Below are 18,904 nucleotides of genomic sequence, written 5' to 3'. Positions count from 1 at the left end.
TCAAGATGCTTGCAAACACCTGCCTGTGCTCTGGGTAAATCCCATTCCCCACTAGCCAGGGAAACTGAGGTATAGAAGTCTTGGGCATCTTCCCTCTGGTCGTGCAGCAACGAGATGCTGCTGTTAATGCTGGCATCTGGCCCTTCTGTCTCCCAGTTCCTGGGTAGGGAAGAGAGGCATTTAATGAAAGGAGATGAAGCTGCTCTGTCCTGGCTAAATGCAAGGAAAAAAGTTGCACAGTTCCCCTCTGTCTGAGGGCTTTAATGAGCCTCCTGTCACTGAGACACTGCTCAGCCATGTGAAGCCCATGCAGTGCTGAGGCAGGCCAGGAGAACTGCACCCACAGGTGTGTTAACCCCTCTCCCTTACCTTGGCAGATTCTGAATTGCACTATGAAAACTGGGAGTGAAATTTGAGTTCCTGGTGACCCTGAGCTGTGTACAAAAACTCTACAGCCTTCCTAAGCCTGGAACATTGCTTTATGGTTTTGTTTTAGCCAGAAAGTAAGATAACTGATTTACAGGTCTGTTCTTGTAGCTTAGGTGGGACAAGGCTGATCTGTGCAACATTAGGCAAAAAAAGACCTGTAAAACTTTGTCCTGACCTGGGATGTTTTTTCTTATTTTGCTTTGAAACAAACAATCCAGACAGAAAGGGAACCATCCCTGACTTTGTTTAGCTTGGAACCGGCTCTAGAATAACTTGCCACCGTTGAGTTCTGCCTCTCAAAACCGCACAGGGCTGTGAACATATTTCTCCATTTCCCCTGCTGCTTCTTGCTTGCCCTCTCTTCCCACACGCTGTGTAACTGCAGCCAGCACGGGCACTGCCAAAAGAAGGTGAGTGTTTACCCTGAGCCATGGACAGCAAGTCTCTCCCAAGTTGTTGGTGGGTTTTGCAGCTGGGATGGTGCCTATGCTGGGCTTTGGAGGGCAAGGCTGGACTCCCCTCCTTCCCTGAGCTGCTGTTTCACTGCCTTTCTCCCGGGCAGAGCTTTTTTTCCTTCCCCTCAATGGTTCCAAACTTGATCTTTAACTCTTTCTCTTGAATTTTTTTTGCTAACTCTGTGCAGCTATAGCTCTTTCTATGTTTTCAAGGATGATGTCTCAGAGAAGCTGTGGCTGACCCACTCCTGGAAGTGTTTAAGGCCTGGTTGGGCAGGGCTTGGAGCAACCTGGTCTAGTGGAATGTGTCCCTGCCAGTGGCAGAAGGATGGAATGAGATGGTCTTTCAGGTCATTTCCAACCTAAACCTTGAATACTTGAACATGGAAGTGGGAGATGCATTACTGGGGTGGAAGCAGGTGGGGAGCTGCAGTGTTTGTCTCCTTTGCTTATTCCACTGATGAGGACAAGAGGCAACAGTTTGTGGCTCTGAACTCTCTAATTGCTGCTTCACTGGGTATTTGAAGGGGTAGGTTAGAGGGATCAGGAGAATAGATGTCCCTTTGAAATCTGGGGATTTTTAGGTCCTTGGGGTTTTTTTTCTGCTTTATTCTAAGGGATTTTGCTGTTACCCTCACCCAGCCCTGCTGTACTGTACACATATCCTTTGATCTCCTCTTTGTAGTGACTGAACCCACAGTTTGATTTCAAACAGGTAAAAATCTTGGGCCTCTGTGTCCCTGCAGCCTCACAAAAAAGGCAGCTAGAAAGGAGCTTCTCCAGTGATGGGAAAAATGGGGAATAACTGCAGCCTTGTGCTGAGCCTTGGTAGACCTTGGAGGGCTTTTGGGGGTGATAACCCTAAATAATGTGTCTTAGTTGGAGCAGGGGGGGCTTCACTCAGTGCTCACAGACTGTGTGAAATAAATATCAGAGTTTAGGCCGTCCATTGCTTCCAAGATTACTTCTTAGCAATTAGTGCATTCCTTAGGAGTTTATTCCTATTGATGTCTTTGATATGTGTCAACCCCAGACAAACCAAGATTTCTGCCTGGGAATTTCCCTGAAGGATTGTCAGCTGGGAGCCTGTAGGTTGAATTTAAACCCAAGAGTCTGAGGCACACATGTCTTTTCAGCTCCTAAGGAGTTGTCCTGTGAGCAATGGGTGCATCATCCGTGAGGGACGGTCCATGCGTGCTCTGTTCCCGCAGTGGAAGCATCTGGGAGCCCGGCTGTTCTGAGAGACCGGCTCTGCATCACTGCCTGGTCTAATGAAAGACATCCCTAGACCCTCATGGGGCTCAGATGGGCCTCGTGCTTTAGGATGATCTCAGCCGTGAGGAAATGGTGAGCCGCTCCGAGGAAGGGACGGCCATGATTCACTCAGAAATAGAAAAGCCGAACAAGCAAATGGAAACTCCCTATTGACCAGGTTCCTGCAATTTAAATGGGTTTTTACTACCTATTCCAGTATTCATTTGAAAATCATAAGCATTTACTCATACACACTACAATCAGATGGTTTTTAAGCCATTAAGCCCCATTGGGTCAATAACCAGCATTTTCAAAAATCTATTAAATCCCCATTTCCGTGGAAATAGAGCTTTTACAATTGATCATGGCTACCGACTCCCATTAAAATAAACCCTAAATGCTATCAACTCCCCCAAGACGTAGAGCACTAAAAGACAGTTTGCCAGGCCAAATTTATCCCAGGGGAAAGTTGATGGCCCATTATGCCTAAGCAACATGAGAATTGTCATATAAGTCAGGAAGTTTATGGGACTTGCATGGATTTGTCTTCCCTGAGGGGGTGAAAAGGAAGGTTCATCACTAGTGCTAACACAAGCTCAAAGCCAGACTCCTGCAGGAGCTTTTTGAGAACATTTAGCTTATTTTGTATTAAATTTCAAGTGTGTGTAGACTTTGGTTGTTTGGCAGAAATAAATGATGCTTTAGGGCTGAAGTGCTGTAAGAAATGCTTCATTTCTGGATCTTTTATTGGTGGCACAGGGTTTCCTGTCTTGACTAGGTCTGCACAGCAAAGGTGCTCCAGCCCTTTGATCACCTCCATGGCCTCCTCTAGGCTAACCTTGAGAAGTTCACATTTTCCTTATTCTGACAGCCCCAAATGCTGCAGCTCTGGTACCCCCAGCTCTGGACCACTGCAGGTGGTGTCTGACAAGAGCAGAGTAGAGGGTAAGAATCCCCACCCTTGTCCTGCTGGCCACTCTTCTTACCATGCATGGGAGGCAAGACCTGTGCCTGTTCTAAACCTGGAGTGGAGCAAGCCTGTGTGTCCCTGCTGAGCACTGGGGATGGAGGGTTGCAGCTCTGGCAGGCCTATGCCTGGAGGTGACCCAAAGGCCTGGGATGTGCCCATTGTCCCCTCTGAGAATGGACAGTGGTTTTCAGGACATGCACCGAGGCTGGGGGAAGAGCAATGCAGAAGGAAGGGGTCCCAACCCTGGCTCCTATGTCTTGGCTTGGTGCAGAAATAGGGAACTTTGTGATCCAGCTGTCCTTTCAGATTAGGGCTTTGCTGCTTGCCATCTCTGCCAGACAGCAGCAGCTCTCAGGATGCAGGCTCACTGCCGGCGTCAGCCCAAAGCTGCCGTGCCCCTTGGAGGAGAGGTCAGGTAGTCCCTGCAGAGCCAGAGGCCATGCTTCCCTTGTTTGTCTCCCTTCATGCCTCCTTCAATCAGCTTCAGTGCAGCCCTCTGCTCCCTCCCACAGCCCTGGATTTCTCTGCTGTGTGTGCCTGATCCAGCACTCCTCTTCCTGCAGAAGACCTCCTGTCCCCAAAACCTCTCTTGCTGAGGATGGTGTCTGTACTATTGGGTCATGTCTAGATGCTTCCATGAGACCACTCATGGAAAAGACACCCCTTCCCCTCCAACAATGTGGTGATGTTGGATGGTATTTGTGATGGGAATGGAGGAGGCAATGTAGTGAATCGGTTCTTTCCTCCCTAAGAGAGTTCTATTTGAGGTGGAAAGGAGTGTGTGAGTTCCTGTTTCTGGATGGAGTGTTGAGAACTGTCCCTAGAACAAGTGTTGTGGGAATTTCTCTTATAACAGGTCCTGTGTCAGGCAGCAGGACCACTTGACCACTTGTGGTTGTTGGCCTTGGTGTTTCTTGCAGTGCAGGACTGACTCCTCCAGGAGCTCAGGGGAGAATGACTACAGGTCTGTCAAACAGACACAGCCATCAGCATTCTTTTTTATTTTTTTGGAAACTGAAAAGCAACTTGAACTAAATGCTGGTGTCTGACTCCCAGCGAGTATTTCTCAAAAACCTTTTTTCCTCCAGTGGTATGCTAGGGCTGGTGGTACCTCAATTCTATCTGGGAAGCCTACACAGGCACATGGAGATGTGCTGGAATTCCCAGCACAGCCATCCCAAGAGGCCCTTGGACAGACTGTGGTGCCCATTATGTGCATGGCAGCAAGCAGTTGAGTGAGGTAGTGAGCCAGCCCTGCCCTCAGGGTGCAAATGTCACAAACCCAGTGTTTTTCCATGGTCCAAGCCTTCGATACCCATGTGCACCCCCTTGGTACTGGTGTCCTGAGGGTGCCCACCATGCTGTGAGAGCACAACTGGAGGTTAAACTCTCCTGAGGCTTATTCTCATGTATTCACATGTGGGGGACCATCCTTGGTTCAACCCCCAAAACATGAGGACTGCATGCAACCAGCCTTAAAATTGGTCCCTGCCCTCTTGCCCTGCACGTAAGCTGTCAACAGAGCTGTAACAAGATCCAGAGAGGAAAGCAGCATGTGGCAGAAAAGCAAGCAGTCTCTGGGCAGGCAGAGAGGGAGGAATTAACACAGCTTTCCTAAAGTCAGGTGTCCTGTGGTGATGCCAGAGGCAAAGACAATCCTTGATGCCTGACTGTGGCTTTGCTCTATGTTGCGGAGAACCTTGAATGTGTAGAAGCTGACTGTGATGATTGTGGAAGTCCTGTCAAATGCTGCTGAGTCAAGATCAGAGGGGCTGCCTCCAAGGGACACATTACAGTAGGAGATCTGCTATTGATCTCCAAACCAGGATGATAAGGCCAAGCAAATCAATATTTGAGTCATTTAAGCTCTGAGTTATCAGAACTTTGTTCTTATGGGTGACTTCAGCTACCCAGATGTTTGTTGGAAGAATGGTACAAGAGCTCATAGATCATCCATAAGGTTCCTGGAATGTGTAGAGGACTTCTCCTCACACAAATGTTGGGTGTACCAACCAGGAATGAGGTGCTGCTGGACTTGCTACTCACAAACCAAAAATACTTGGCTTGTAATAGCTTGGCTAGTGGTAGTCTTGTCTGCAGTGATCACAATATTGTGGATTTTGGATCCTGCTGTGGTGCTGGTGGATAGTGCTAAAACAAAGGTTTTGGATATTTGAAGGGTAAATCGCAGCTTGCTCAAAGCTCAGCTGTGAGGGATTCACTTCCATGCAGGCTAAAGGAGTGAGTTCTGAGAGTTTTCAGGAACACTCTCAATAGAACCACAAAAACAGTTCATCCCCTTTAAAGGTCAGAAACCAGGTGGGAATAGGTCTTTGGAGAGAGGACAGTCCAATTGGCCTGTCTCACTGTGATCCTTGTTCACCCTCTCAGACATCTCTGCATGTGCCATATCAACTCTTCTCCAGGCATGTGTCCTGTGGTCAGTCCTTCTGGAGCCAAGGTGGCATTTCCCCTGAAAATGTGTTACATCCACTGACTTTTATTTTCTTATGAATGTTTGTATTTCTGCACTCTTTCCTTTTGCTTTTTGCCCCCTGCTCTATGTTCCTACATCCCACACTTTTGGAGTCAGACTTGCCTCTCCAGTGGTCTTTCTTCCACCCAATCCACTTCAGCCCCCATCCAAGTCTTGACACCTTTTTTTTTATTTTTTGTCTTTATCTTGAGCTCTGCTCCACTACCATGAGTTTAAACTTGGATAAAGGCAGGGACCCTACTGTACTTTTGTCCAGGGATGCATCTCAGTTACACTGAGCTTAAGCTCCTTGGCAGATCTGCTTCTTCCTTCTTTTGCCCTTATTTCTGAAAGGATCTTTTACTCTTTGTTTTCACTGGAGTCAGCTTGATTTCAAGGAATTCCGTTTCACCCCATTTTCTCTGACAGCTCTGATGGAGCAGTGGTCTGCTGGTCAGTCCTGATTTTCAATTCTTCATTCAAGACCTATGTTCATCCCTCCATTTAAGTTGATCTGAATCAACTCATTACAAGTTCATGCCAAGTTTTCTTTCTCTCATCTGCTCTTTCATAATTTCTGTGCTTCTTAGCAAAACCAGGTCTAAAATAGCATTGCCTTTGGCTGATTCAGTGATTTAGTGAATAAAACTTTTAGCCAACACTTCCAGGAATAACTGGGCCATGCCATTGTTAGCAGTACTTATTTTTCAGCCTATCTCAGGGCAAAATGCCCTGCAGGCTTTCTTGTCTAACACTAATGTTAATGTCTTTCTTTCCCAAATCTGACCTCAAGAAGTTGCGTGCTACCGTCTGATGTAACAGAGCTGTGTGCTACCAATCTGCAGCCTTCTAGCTCCCTTTCCCCTGTTAATCTATGTGAAAGGGTCACAGCCTTGAACTACAAAGTGTCTTTTTGATCCCATCTGCAGCTTTTTCCAGTGCAGCTCTCTGACCCTTCAGCATCTGCTACTGCTTCAGTCCCATGCTCACACATGGAGATTGAGAGTTAACTCTGAATCTAGCAGGAATTGCTCATACATAAGGGAACCTCCTGATCCTGAAGGATCCTGTTTTGCCTTCTCACCCTCTTTGGCATTCTTGATATTCAGCCACCCATGCAAAACTTAAACTGTCCTGCCAGTGATGGCTGCTTCCTAGGCTGCTCTTCTACGCGTGCCATCAGTGCCTCAGAGGTGGATTTTTCCAGGCATGTCCAAGAGCTGTGTGATGTCCTCATTCCTTGTGGACTCAAATGCTCTTTGGCTGGAGTCCAGCACCCAGTGAAGTTGATGAAAGACTCCTGAGCACTACAGAGGGTATTATTCCAGCAGTGTTGTGCTTCCCGTGATCCCAGGGGGATGTCTGGCTCTTTCTCAGCCTTCCCTTCCCATCTTGCATGTGTTTTGTATCTGGCTGTGTTACCAAAGCCTGTCCAGATGAGAGTCATTTGGATGTTGCTGCCTTGTCAAGTTGTCATGATGCTGGCAGAGAATGTTTGTGGCGTACCAGCAGAGTGCTGGACTGGAGTCAGAGCTCCCAGACGTGGTCATGGGGATGCAAATAGTCTTAGTAAGTACAGAAGGACTTGAAAACACAGCATCCCCCCCAGCTGCATTAATGCCAGAAATTTTGGGGCAGGTAAACCCAGAGTGTGAGGCAGCTGCAGTTACAAGAATGACCAGCAGCCTCATCTGGAAGCAGACCAAGTAACTCATCTGGGTTCATCTGCTGTGCCGAGGTGATGCTGTGTTTACGCTCTGGTGATGGGCTTTGTCTGCTTTTGGTAGGGAGGAATGGAGGCAAGGCTGAGATGTGGTGAGAACAGTGATGAGGATTCCCAAATTCTAGCAAGGAAGATTCATTTATGCAAGCAGAGAGCCCAGGTGTGGAGGCCCACCTATTTAGAGGCCCTGCTGAAGATTTGCCATGAAGAGGAGTCCTTTGGTGGGCCATCATGGAAGATACCCACTTTGGCTCACCACCTGGAGGAGCATCTCCCTTCACAGATGAATTTACAGGCTCTGCTCTCCCAAAATGTTCATGCCATTTGTATCAGCACCTGTCTTCATGGACTGAGCTGTGACCCCGAGACGAGGTTGCTGTGTTTGTCATTAACCCTTTGCAGCCTTGGAGAAATGTGTTACCCACATGCTAAAAATGTTATTGGCAGACTGGTGCTCATTTCTGAGAAGTCTGAGGGACTCCTCATTTGTCAAGCAGAGGTTTGGGGGAAAAGGGAGCCTCTCTGCTTGCAGGAAGCAGGAAGAGGAATTTCCTTGCAGTGGCTGAAAGACATGAAAGCAGAGCCAGGAATCCCCTGTGACTTCTTTAGGCTGTATGGTTAGCTGGAGCTGGCTGGGTCTCAAGTATTTTCCAGTTGTCCATGGAGGGCACTTGGACAGCTTCCACCCAACCCCACTCCCACATCCCCTCTGAAAGGTCTACAGGGAAAAGACTCCTATTTTTGAATTGCAGTGGAATTCCTGTGGCATTACACACTGCACCCTTTGCAGTACCCAGAAAATTCAGTTTTATTTATGGTACATGTATGTGCTGCCCTTGCTTTTCATTTGGAGGTGCCATCTTTTGTGTCTTGCTGGTCATGGCCACTTTGTGGCCCCAAGGCTTCCAGTTATGGTGTACCTGTCAGTAAAAGGTGACACTCTTGCCCTTCTTCTCCCACGTCAGGCTTGTTTTTACAGCTTGACTGTGCTTTCTGCTGCCCCATGGATTAGCAGATCCTCTCCTCTCTCCCACCTGCCCACCAGCAATGGTCCTGTTGTTGCTTCTGGAAATTTGTTCTGGAAAAGCTGCAACAGCTCTGTCTCTCCTGGGTATATCAAGTCTTCTCCTTTGACCAAGCCAGCTCAGAGCCTGACTTTTAACTGTGGTTAAGAAGGTGTTGTCACCCCCGTGGTCAGGACAAAACTTTCCAAGGAAAGCATAAGAAAAGAATGTGAGTTCTTCAGGGAGGTCATGGGTAGAGTGTGATTTTTCAACTGCTCAGAAAGGAAGCTTTGGTTCTTTAGACTTCAATAAGGTAAGGTCTAGTGCAGTAAGAGTTTACCATGCAAGTCTACAGTCATTTGATGACTTTCCCCTTTGATATGATGAGCTAACACAGGAAGTTGGAGCATGACTTCAAGAAGACAATTGTCAGGAAGCAGTGGACACAATTGGGAATGTGAGAAACTTGGATTAGACATTAGGAATTATTTTTAACTTGAGGATACCTAAACACTAGAATAAGTTGCCCAGAAAGGTTAGGAAACCTCTGCCCTTGTGGCTGTTCAGGCCTCAGCTGGACATGATCTTGAACAATGTGATCTAACTAGACATGATTTTTAACAATGGGGTCAGAATGGCCTGTGGAGATCCCCTCTGTCTGCAGCAGAGTCTCTGATTCTGCTGTTCTGTGGTGACTCCATTTTCTTTTCCTTTTTTCAGCAGCAAGAAGCACCACAGGATGGCAGCCCCTCGTTACTATGTCACAAGTAAAAGGATGCAGTGTGGTGCCTTCATGTCAGATCACCAAACAATGTCATTCAGCAGAACTTTGAGCCAGTATTTCCTGTTGTAAGGGTGTCTATCATTTCTGGGGTCATCCCTTCAAAAACCATGGCTTTGGATGGTGTTCATTCCCATGCTCATGTCTAATAGTGTCATTCCGTAGCCCTCCTATCCCTAATTTCTCTCTACTGTTGCACATACTCTTCTTGAAAGCTCCTCTCTTCCAGGACTGCAAGTGCTCCCCAGCTCCATGTGGTATCACCACAGAGCTGGCTGCTCTTGGATGCCCTGGGGGAAACGTTGACTTTGAATCTGGCAAACCTGATGTCCCATTTTTATCTCTCCTGTCTTCTACCCTGTTCTTTGGGGTTGGTTTGTGTTTCGCTCCTTGGCTGATAGCTGTACCTTCGTGTATCCTTCTGTCCTTCCTTTGCGCTTCCATGTTGGGTTGCAGTGCCCATCCTGCTGTAAATACCAACTAGTTTGGAATACTCTCGCCTTGTAGGCATTGGAAAAGTATTTGGGAAGCAGAGGAGAGTGCTGTCATTTAGGCTGTTTGTGGAGACCAAAGGCTGCTCTTTGCCTCAGTGAAAATCACAGAAGCACTGAAGGAGAGGGAGAGCCTAACCTTGGCAGAAAGAAAAAGGCTCAGGTGCCAGTTGGGTGCTCCTTGTCTAACCTAAGGATGCCAGCAGGAAATGTAGTTTGAGGGGAATCAGAGTTGCCCATTCTAGAATTTTTGGGACATTAGCAGGATATTTGTGCCTTCTATGCCATAGGGGGTGAAATTAGGGTCCTTTCTTCTCCTTCCCTATCCAACCCATCTGAGCAGCTCTCCATGCTGGAACTGCTCCCTCTAACCCTTACACATCCCTGAACCATCCAGATCTCTCAATGGAGGAAATGACAGTTATTTATAATTGAGCCTTGACAAAAAATGTTGCTAATGTCAAGGGAACGGCAGGCGACAGCCAGAAAAACATCATGTCTCCAGAAGAGGGGCTGCAGGAATATCCCTCTGAATAGGGCTGACGTCGGCTCTTGGAATTTGGACAGCCTGGAAGGCTTTGGGGCTATTTTTCCGAGATATCATGGGTCAGGAATTGATGCTATTTTTAAGTCTGTGTCCCCCGAGCAGCTCTGATGAGTGAAGGAGACTTTCTCTCCCCCCTCCCCCTCCTCATGCTCTATTTCTATGAAATTTTTGCTTTTATTCCTTCCGAGTCATGCCACAAGTATGTCCTTCAGGTTTGTTTATTCTTCTCACTATCTATTCCTCCTGGCCTGCTCCCGTCTTGGTTGGGTTGAAGGGATGGCGTCAGCGTGGCGCGTGTCTGGGATGCTCAGGCGAGACATCACAGAGAAGGGATCAAATTCTCCTAATTTGTCCTTTCCGGTTGGGAGAGTTTTCTCTCCACAAGCTGATGTGGCTGGGGAAAGTGTTCTGGGAATGCTGCTTTGTGGTGGGAGATCTCGGGGCCTGGTGAAGACAGGCTGGTCATCTCATCTCGCCACATAGTCCAGCCAAGATTTTTCTGAAGTAACTGAATCTTCAGAGCTCCTGGGAAGATGGGTGAGATGCCTCCAGCCTGGGATGGTCTTATGGGACTGACTGGTAGGAGAGAGGCACTCAGAAGGCCCTGATTGTCTGACACCTCCCAAGTCAGCTGTGGCTTTTGAAAGCCTGTGCTGTTTCAGGTCCATGGAAATAGCCCTTGGGTTTACCCAGCTCTGTTCCACATGCTACCCTGCTCTAGTTTATTTCTGGAATCCTTTATTTTTTTCATTTTTTTCCTCCTGCTCTTCAGTTTGCTGTAGCAACCTCTCTCTTTCTAAACAAGCCTGTTGGTGTAAGAGCTCGACCAGCTTCTTGCCATGTCAAACAGAGCATTTGCACATCTCACTGGTTTCCTTTCTCACTTCACATCTCAGATGAGAACGTGCCTTTTTCCCCTTAGCCTGCGCTCAGCTCCATCCTTCTCTCCGTCATCCCATGTGGTAAGGAATGCACTAATGGGCATCACTGCTAATGGACACCACCAGAAGCACCTTGTTCAAACAGAGCTGGTATTTCTTCATGGTGAGCCCAGCGTAAAGAAACGATTGTGCTCCCTTCATCATCTATCCATGTAGCTCAAAGATGCCAATTGCTCCTGGAAGCATGGGAATAAGTGAAATGCTTTCCACCACCTTAATGTTGCTGTTGGCCCCATGCTGCAGGTTTAGTCATTCTTATGACATATTTCCACAATGGTGTGTTTCCATCATCATTCCAGTGATGTATTTAAAGCCTTTCCATGAGTTGTTTTTTTTTTCTTGCTTAGAATCTCTTAAATGAATGGCTTCACAAACTGTGGGTCAGGGTCTTCAAGTTTTGAAGACTTAGAGACAAGTCACAGAAATGTGGAGACAATGTCTGCTACCTGTCCTAATCCTGCCTCAGCCCGTGAGGTTAATGGCACAGATGGTGGGAAATGGTAATAATTGATTTATAGAATCATAGAATATTCTGCAATGTAAGGGACCCACAAGGATTACTAAAGCCCATTTAAAAGGGTACCTGGCATTTGCAGCACAGTCCAGGGCCTTATAAGTCCATTTATGTTATTACTGGAATTATTATTGCTGATATTAGGTTAGACCTTGGTTGTTTTGCATAGCTGAGGACATGAACTCCCTAAAGACCAGTGCTGGGACTATTGATGTGCTGGTGAATGTGATGCAGTCTTTTCACCTGTGCAGAAACACTCACACAGAGGGAAGAGTGAAATCTAAATTTCCTGACTGCTGGATTTTTATTTTATTTTGATCTCCAAGTGCTGAGATATGCCACGTTTTGAGGATCACTTTATGGACACTCAGACATGCCCACATTGCTCTGTTGCAATGCCTTGTGCCTACCCACCTCTCCCTGCCCATTACCTTCCTGTGGCCTTTAGGAATAGATGTCTTGGATATCCCATTCCAGTGTTTCTCCTGCTCCTGCAACTCTTTATTCCCAGCTCTGAAGATGGGAGGAGAGACAACCAGCAGTGTTGTCAGGAGACTTTCCCCACAGATTTGTCCTTTCATGAATCTGGCTCCAGAGATTACCCTCTCCTCATTAAGCTTATTTTGAGAGATCTTTTTTTCACCTGCTGGCTCCTACAGACTTTCCAGACCTCATCTGAAAGATTCAGATCATGAGCTGAGGGGGGAAAGTCTTCTCTAAGGTCCATTTTGAGTAGACCTGCAAGATTTTTGGGTTTTTTTCCTTCTATTTTTAAGATTTTTTTTTTTTTTTAGAGCAAGTTCCAAGATACCTGTTGCTCATGCTCTTCCCTGTGCAATAGCTGGGGATGTGTCTTGATGAGTGATGTGCCTGTGCACTGCCAGGACACCCTTGTTTTTGCCATGTACTGCCATCTCTTGCATTCTGGTTTTCCTGGGGAAAAGGATGGAATGTAAGTCCAGATAGACTAGAGAAGCTGGAGAAGACTTTTCAGCCCCAGCTGACAAACTCTCTCTGCTCCCAACAGTAAGGTTTGATGTCCATTCCTGTCCTGTATCAGAGGCAACCCCTGAAAACCCCTTCTTAGAAACAATTGGACTTCTGGATTCATTCTTTTTTCCCTCCACCTCAAATTCTGCTTTTCTGATGCCAAACTACCTCTCTTTTCCCTAGCAGGACCAACCTCTGCATCCCTTTCCCTTTCCCTTTCCCTTTCCCTTTCCCTTTCCCTTTCCCTTTCCCTTTCCCTTTCCCTTTCCCTTTCCCTTTCCCTTTCCCTTTCCCTTTCCCTTTCCCTTTCCCTTTCCCTTTCCCTTTCCCTTTCCCTTTCCCTTTCCCTTTCCCTTTCCCTTTCCCTTTCCCTTTCCCTTTCCCTTTCCCTTTCCCTTTCCCTTTCCCTTTCCCTTTCCCTTTCCCTTTCCCTTTCCCTTTCCCTTTCCCTTTCCCTTTCCCTTTCCCTTTCCCTTTCCCTTTCCCTTTCCCTTTCCCTTTCCCTTTCCCTTTCCCTTTCCCTTTCCCTTTCCCTTTCCCTTTCCCTTTCCCTTTCCCTTTCCCTTTCCCTTTCCCTTTCCCTTTCCCTTTCCCTTTCCCTTTCCCTTTCCCTTTCCCTTTCCCTTTCCCTTTCCCTTTCCCTTTCCCTTTCCCTTTCCCTTTCCCTTTCCCTTTCCCTTTCCCTTTCCCTTTCCCTTTCCCTTTCCCTTTCCCTTTCCCTTTCCCTTTCCCTTTCCCTTTCCCTTTCCCTTTCCCTTTCCCTTTCTTCCCTCCCCAATGTTTTCTCCTCCTGCTTGTTCCCTGTTATCCTATTTTGTTGGGCTTCTTTTATCCCCATGGTTAGAAAAACTTTTCAGAGTAGAACGCAGCAACAAAGCTACTGTAATTGGCAAAACAATGGAAGGCTTGCATGAGTGCCTTCCACCCCCACCCAAACCCTTCACTAGCTGAACTTGCACCTTACAGAGCAGAGTTTGCTGTGTCACAGGACATCCTGCTAAAATGCTGAATTTTTCTGTGCTTTAAAATGCTCTTGGTTTCAGAGTTGAGGATGTCTCCAGGTCTGCTGCTTCATTTGTAGGATGTCTGTGGATGGCTCCTGGTTTTCCTCCTCATTCTGTTGGAGTGTGTGCTGACTATCTTCTCTCTTTTGTCCTTGCAGGGCATACATGAGTGTGAAGGAGCTGAAGGAGGCTCTGCAGCTGAACAGCACCCATTTCCTCAATGTTTACTTTGCCAGTTCGGTGAGGGAGGAGTTGGCTGGTGCTGCCACTTGGCCGTGGGATAAAGAGGCCCTTAGTCACCTGGGTAAGTAACTTATCCCCTTCCTGGGCTCTCAGAATTACTGGTTTTCCTCTCTCTTCCTTGACTTGGCAAAAAGAGGCAGATGGGCTGTTCCTCAGCATTGTGGATGTTTGATAAGGTCACAATAACAGGGTGTGGGTGTTCCAGCAGCTGTAAGGAAAAGAGCTGCCTGTTGCCTGAATCCATGTGGGTAAGATGGTGAGGTTATACACTGACAACGTTATCATCAGGCACTTCTGATGGTGAAGGAAGAGAGGCAGTGGGACTACAGGTTTACCATAAGTGCAGGCTCTGGAAAGAGTTCTAGACTCACATTTGGTTTCTCCTGGACCTTCCAGGTCTACCTTCTAGGATTCTGGAGACAGTGAACTTCACTCTACAGCATGTAATAGCAAACAGATACAAAGCAGGAGTGTCAGTGTTTTCAGAGCTGAGATGGCAGATTTCAGCAGCTCCAGGGCTGCCCAGGCAGCAGCCAGAACTGGCCACTTCCAAATCCAGCTGCAAGTGTGAGGATAACTATCAAATTTTACCATGTTTTTATAACTTGGCCTACTACCTGCTGGAGACAAGGTTCTCCTTGGCCTCAGAGGATTCAGAGCAGACCCTTAAGGTCATCAGTCCTCATAGGCTGCAAAACAGCCAAAATGGCAGCTGGTTCCAGAATGTGGTTGTTTTGTGAATTTTCTGCTATTTCTGTTGTTTCTCTTTTTCCTGCCTCTCCTACCACCCCTTCAGTGTTGGAGTTTTCTGGCAAAGCCCTTTACACTTTGCAGTCAAAATGTCTAAAGTGTTTCTCAATAAGTAACTGGAAATAATTATTCCTGACACCTGCACAGCAGACCTAGACCTTCTGCTTTTACAAGTGCGTGATGTTCAACCCTTAAAAGTTTTACGCTGCTATTAAAGACCTGTTTCAAAGTTCCTTTTTGCCAGTTTCCCTCCTTCAATGAGTTTCAAGGCTGTTTTTTCAATAGCATATTGCTACAGCTGCTAGTTGAGGAAGGCAAATCTCCATGAAATTTATTCTTTCAGCTTCCAGAAATCACTTCCAAGGCTCAGCTTGACAATCATCTGACTGCAGCAAGTGCTTCAGCCACACACGTTCCCCTCAGGCCCCTCCCAATGGCTTGCAAGCAGTTGTGCAGAGGGGTAATTGGGGTGACTGGTCTCATCAAAAGCTTGCAGTTAGCTCCAGGCTCTATGCTTGTGTCCAGCCAGGGACACGAGGAATGGCACCATCTGGAAATGTTGGATCAGGGTTTTTAGCGTGGAGGTTCAGGGGAGAAGGGGTGTTGTCTTTGCTCTGGTGCCAGAGCTGTGAAGTATGAAGCTGGATTCGAACTTCTTTGAGTCTCTGGCACGGACTGAAGACTTTGGTTCAAGATTGTCCTTAGTTTTAGATTTAATGAGCTCGGGAGGGTGGGTGGCAGACTCTGTTCTCCGTAAACAGTGAGCTTCACCACATCATCATTTGTTTTGTACCATGCACAATGTATACTATTGTCCCACACAGAACAAACTTAGGACTGAGAAGGCCGTGAATATGTGGCTTTTGACAAAAAAAGAGGGTACTGGAGAATCTGAGTAGATGTGAAAGTAAAGTGGTGAGTAAAGAGAAAGGAAAACCTTGGGAGGAGTTAATGGCAGTTTGAGAAAAATTCCTGAGCTTAAGGACCTAGCTGTGGCCAGGGGTGGAGACAGGTCTATACACAAGAGAGGGGTCTGTCTCCAAAAAAGACAGACTCCTTTCCTTGTGCCAAATCTTGCTAATCTCCTGTCTATTGTGACCTTAAAATGACAGTCAGCACACAAGACCTGCACCCCTCACACCACTGTCTGCTCCCAGGGAGCAGAAAAGCTGCGCTGATTTTTTCCCACACACATACAGACCCTCCATGCCTTAGTTCTCTGCATGAATCAAATTGGTTCCTTGACCTCTCTGAGAAGCCAGACTGCCTCTTGTCTCCAGAGAGCGTTGGTCATATTTTGCTCTCTTTGTTTCTCTGAATTGGACTTTCTTAGATGTTTTCAGGAGAAGCATTGTGAGACTTTTGATTTTCCAGCTGCCTTCCCTTCTTCTATTTTAATACTTTGCCTCAGCCCGAAGATCACTAGATTTATTGTTCTCCACCAGTTCTTCTCTAGAAGTTGTTTGATGTGCCTTCTAGATTTTGACCTCCTTAAAAGCCATTATTTCATGATCTTTGAGTGTGTTTTTCAAGAGGGTCCTCCTCACCTTCCTGTTGGTATCATCACCTTCTGGAATTCTTCAGTGAACTTTGTTTTTCATCCCCTTCTCCTCACAGTGCTTCTTTGAGGCTACCAGAAATTACATGGCCATTCATATGCTGGTTACCTACAGTTCTACTGCTCTCCTCCAGACTTTTTTCCTGAGGAAATTTAATTTTTAGGCAGCCTTTCTGAAGGCTTGGGGATAATTTACCAATAATACAGCAAAGAGGAACTACTTTCAATGAAGCATAAAAGACAATTACTGGCTTGGAGAGGTTGAAGTGGTCTATGAAATTTCTGTAGACCGTGATAGAGCTGCTGTGGAGCTCCCAGAGAAAGACAACTTGCTGCCAGCCAGCAGCAGAGGTAGAAGGTCTCAGGTCTGTTTGCACCACTCCCTGTGACTATACTGTTTGTCTCAGTCTTTCCACCATAATCACAGTGAGTTCCTCGCAAATTCAGATTTCTTGGAGTCTGGAATGAATTTTCTGAGAACTTAGAAGTAAATCTTTTTAACTACAAAGCAGAAGGAGTCAAAGAACTTCCTTTCAAAAAAAAAACCAACAAAAACAACAAATCCTTAGCTTTCTGCAGTGGAAAGCCTTGTTCAAAAAACCCAGCAATGTAATAATGCAGATACTTTAAACTTCATGTGTAGCTGCATGTGAACTGCATAAACATGGTCGAAAGGCAAGGGAATTGTGAACATTTGATGTTATAAATACTTTCTGTAGTTATATAAGCTGAGGCCAGCTCATATATCTGGCAGAGGTCAGTGGATCCTGAAGGAGGCCCAGCCCTTCCACCCGAGCTACCTTAGGCAATGGCCATCTTCCTGTCTGACTAACTGTCATGCGTTTGTTCCATTAATTGCTCTGACTCAGTGTTTGGGGAAGACTGGCCCTGCAATGCAGGTTCAGCTTTGTGGTTTACTGTTTAAAGGTCCTGTGGTTACTTGGGAGTGTCCTCTGGGACAGCCCTGACCTAGGAGCAGGTTGGCTTCTTTGGGACTGGCATGGGCAGGAGTCCTTCAGCACTGCCATTGATCCTGGCTGGTAGCAGAGAATGTCCTGGGAGCAGGAGCTTCCAGGGCTGTGTGAGTAAAGAAGCATGGTCTACACCAGCACAAATCTGGTGGCTGGGCATCTTTTGTTGCTTGATCAGAGTGGAGCCTTGGCCTTGGGGACATTACCAGGTGTGCAGCTGGTAGGTCTGGCCTGGAAGGACAAGGTGTTGTGAGGTCAGACCTGAATCTTTCCAGCTGCCTGGACTTGGTTGGGTGAGCAAGTCCAAAGAAGTCTCTGATTCACCTGCCTTGGAGTGCTGGACCCCCTTGATATTACAGTGACATGGAAGTTTTTAGCTTTGTTTTGTAAATGCTGACCTTGTGAACCTCCTTGAGCCGGTTCTCAGGCACTGAAAACCCAGTTTAGCCCTTTGCTCAGGGCAGGAGGAGGCAGAGGTGAGAAGGTAATGCCTGATCTACAGTGGAGAGAGAGGGGAGGGTGGTCCTGTTGGGATATTACAAACAGTTCCACATCTTGCCTTCACAGCCAGGATCCTGCAGAGGGGAAATAGAACTTCCTGGTCCAAAGCTGGGAGCTCTCCCAACTCATCAGGGAGCAGTAGGGACAGGGAATGAAGGGATAGGGATGTTCTGGAAGGCAGAGTTCTCAGGCTGTTTTTAATTCTGCCATTTAATTAGTTGTTAAAATGAGTACTAAAAATATGATTGTCCTTGTGGTGTGTGGGGGAGGAATGGAATAGGGGAAGCCAGCAGAGAGGAGGGGAGAGGACAAGGTACCCTGGCCTTGGCATCCCTCTCTTGTGACAGTTTTCTGCCTCTCTGTACTGGAATCCCATTTATTCCACCACATGGGAGGAGCACTGGATTTCTGCAGGGAGGAGGAGGGCTGGGCTTCTTGGTCCCAGGGCGCCCTGTGCCCCTGGTGCTCAGCCCCTTTCCCTGTGGTTACTGCTGCAGGGTGCATGCGGGGCTTTCACATCTCATTTACTTGTTTATGAACACTATTTTCTTTCATGTGCATTCCTCCTCTCAGACCTTTGGGCAGGCAGCCCTCCCGCCTTGCTCAGGCTTGGGTTTGGCTGTAGAGATGCCTTTTCTTTCTGTTCTCTCTTCTCTCATGCCCTGTTTTGATTGAAATGAGAAGCAGCTTTTCTTTTATGTGCCCACTGGGTTTCCCATCAATGGGATTGCCCTTTGCTATCTATAGCATTTACTAGGGTGGTAAATGAGAGGGTGATGGTTTCCAGAAACCTAAGAGTTGACAGGACAGAACATGAAGGTCCCAAAAGGATTTTTCAACCTCTGTGCCTTCTTGTGACCTGTCTCCAGGCAACTAAAGGGTCAAGAGCTGACTGATGGGATGCAAAGTCCTTTGCTCTCATGTCTCACCACTAGGAAGAAAGGGAATGCAGCTACTTTGTGACCCATCCTTTGCCTCAAGCCCTGGGCAGAAAATCCACACTGTGGGAAGGAAGAGCAATAAACATGAATTTTGAGCTAAGAAACGGTGCCACTTGACAGGTCAGTGGTGCCTCTCAGCCCTTCCATGGGCCACACACGCAGGATGTTCCACAGAAGATGCCACTCTCATTTCTTCACCCCTTGTTGGAAGGGCTTGGGAGAATTGCTCAGGGTGTCTCTGAAGGTCCCTTTGCAGCCCCCAGCTCAGTGTTCACCCAACACAGCTCCCCCATAGGAGTCACAGACCTGCTGGTGCCTTGCCAGGGACACTGTGATCTGAGGAAAACCCTCTATTGGAAGG

At 47.1% G+C, this 18,904-nt stretch overlaps 1 protein-coding gene across 5 annotated transcripts in view; it reads left to right on the top strand.

The window, feature by feature from the left end:
- PAPPA2 (pappalysin 2) overlaps positions 1–18,904 on the top strand; it is an 88,009-nt gene that overhangs the window by 15,259 nt on the left and 53,846 nt on the right. For all 5 annotated transcript variants that reach the window (XM_086842575.1, XM_086842574.1, XM_086842577.1 and 2 more), the window contains one exon: positions 13,738–13,883. In XM_086842575.1, coding sequence (XP_086698701.1) covers positions 13,738–13,883 — 146 coding nt within the window. The remainder of the gene's footprint in view (positions 1–13,737; positions 13,884–18,904) is intronic.

Source organism: Cyanistes caeruleus, chromosome 9 (assembly GCF_971803275.1).
Source record: "Cyanistes caeruleus chromosome 9, bCyaCae1.hap1.1, whole genome shotgun sequence".
Classification (NCBI taxonomy): Eukaryota; Metazoa; Chordata; class Aves; order Passeriformes; family Paridae; genus Cyanistes; species Cyanistes caeruleus.
This window is presented reverse-complemented; position numbering and strand designations above follow the sequence as displayed.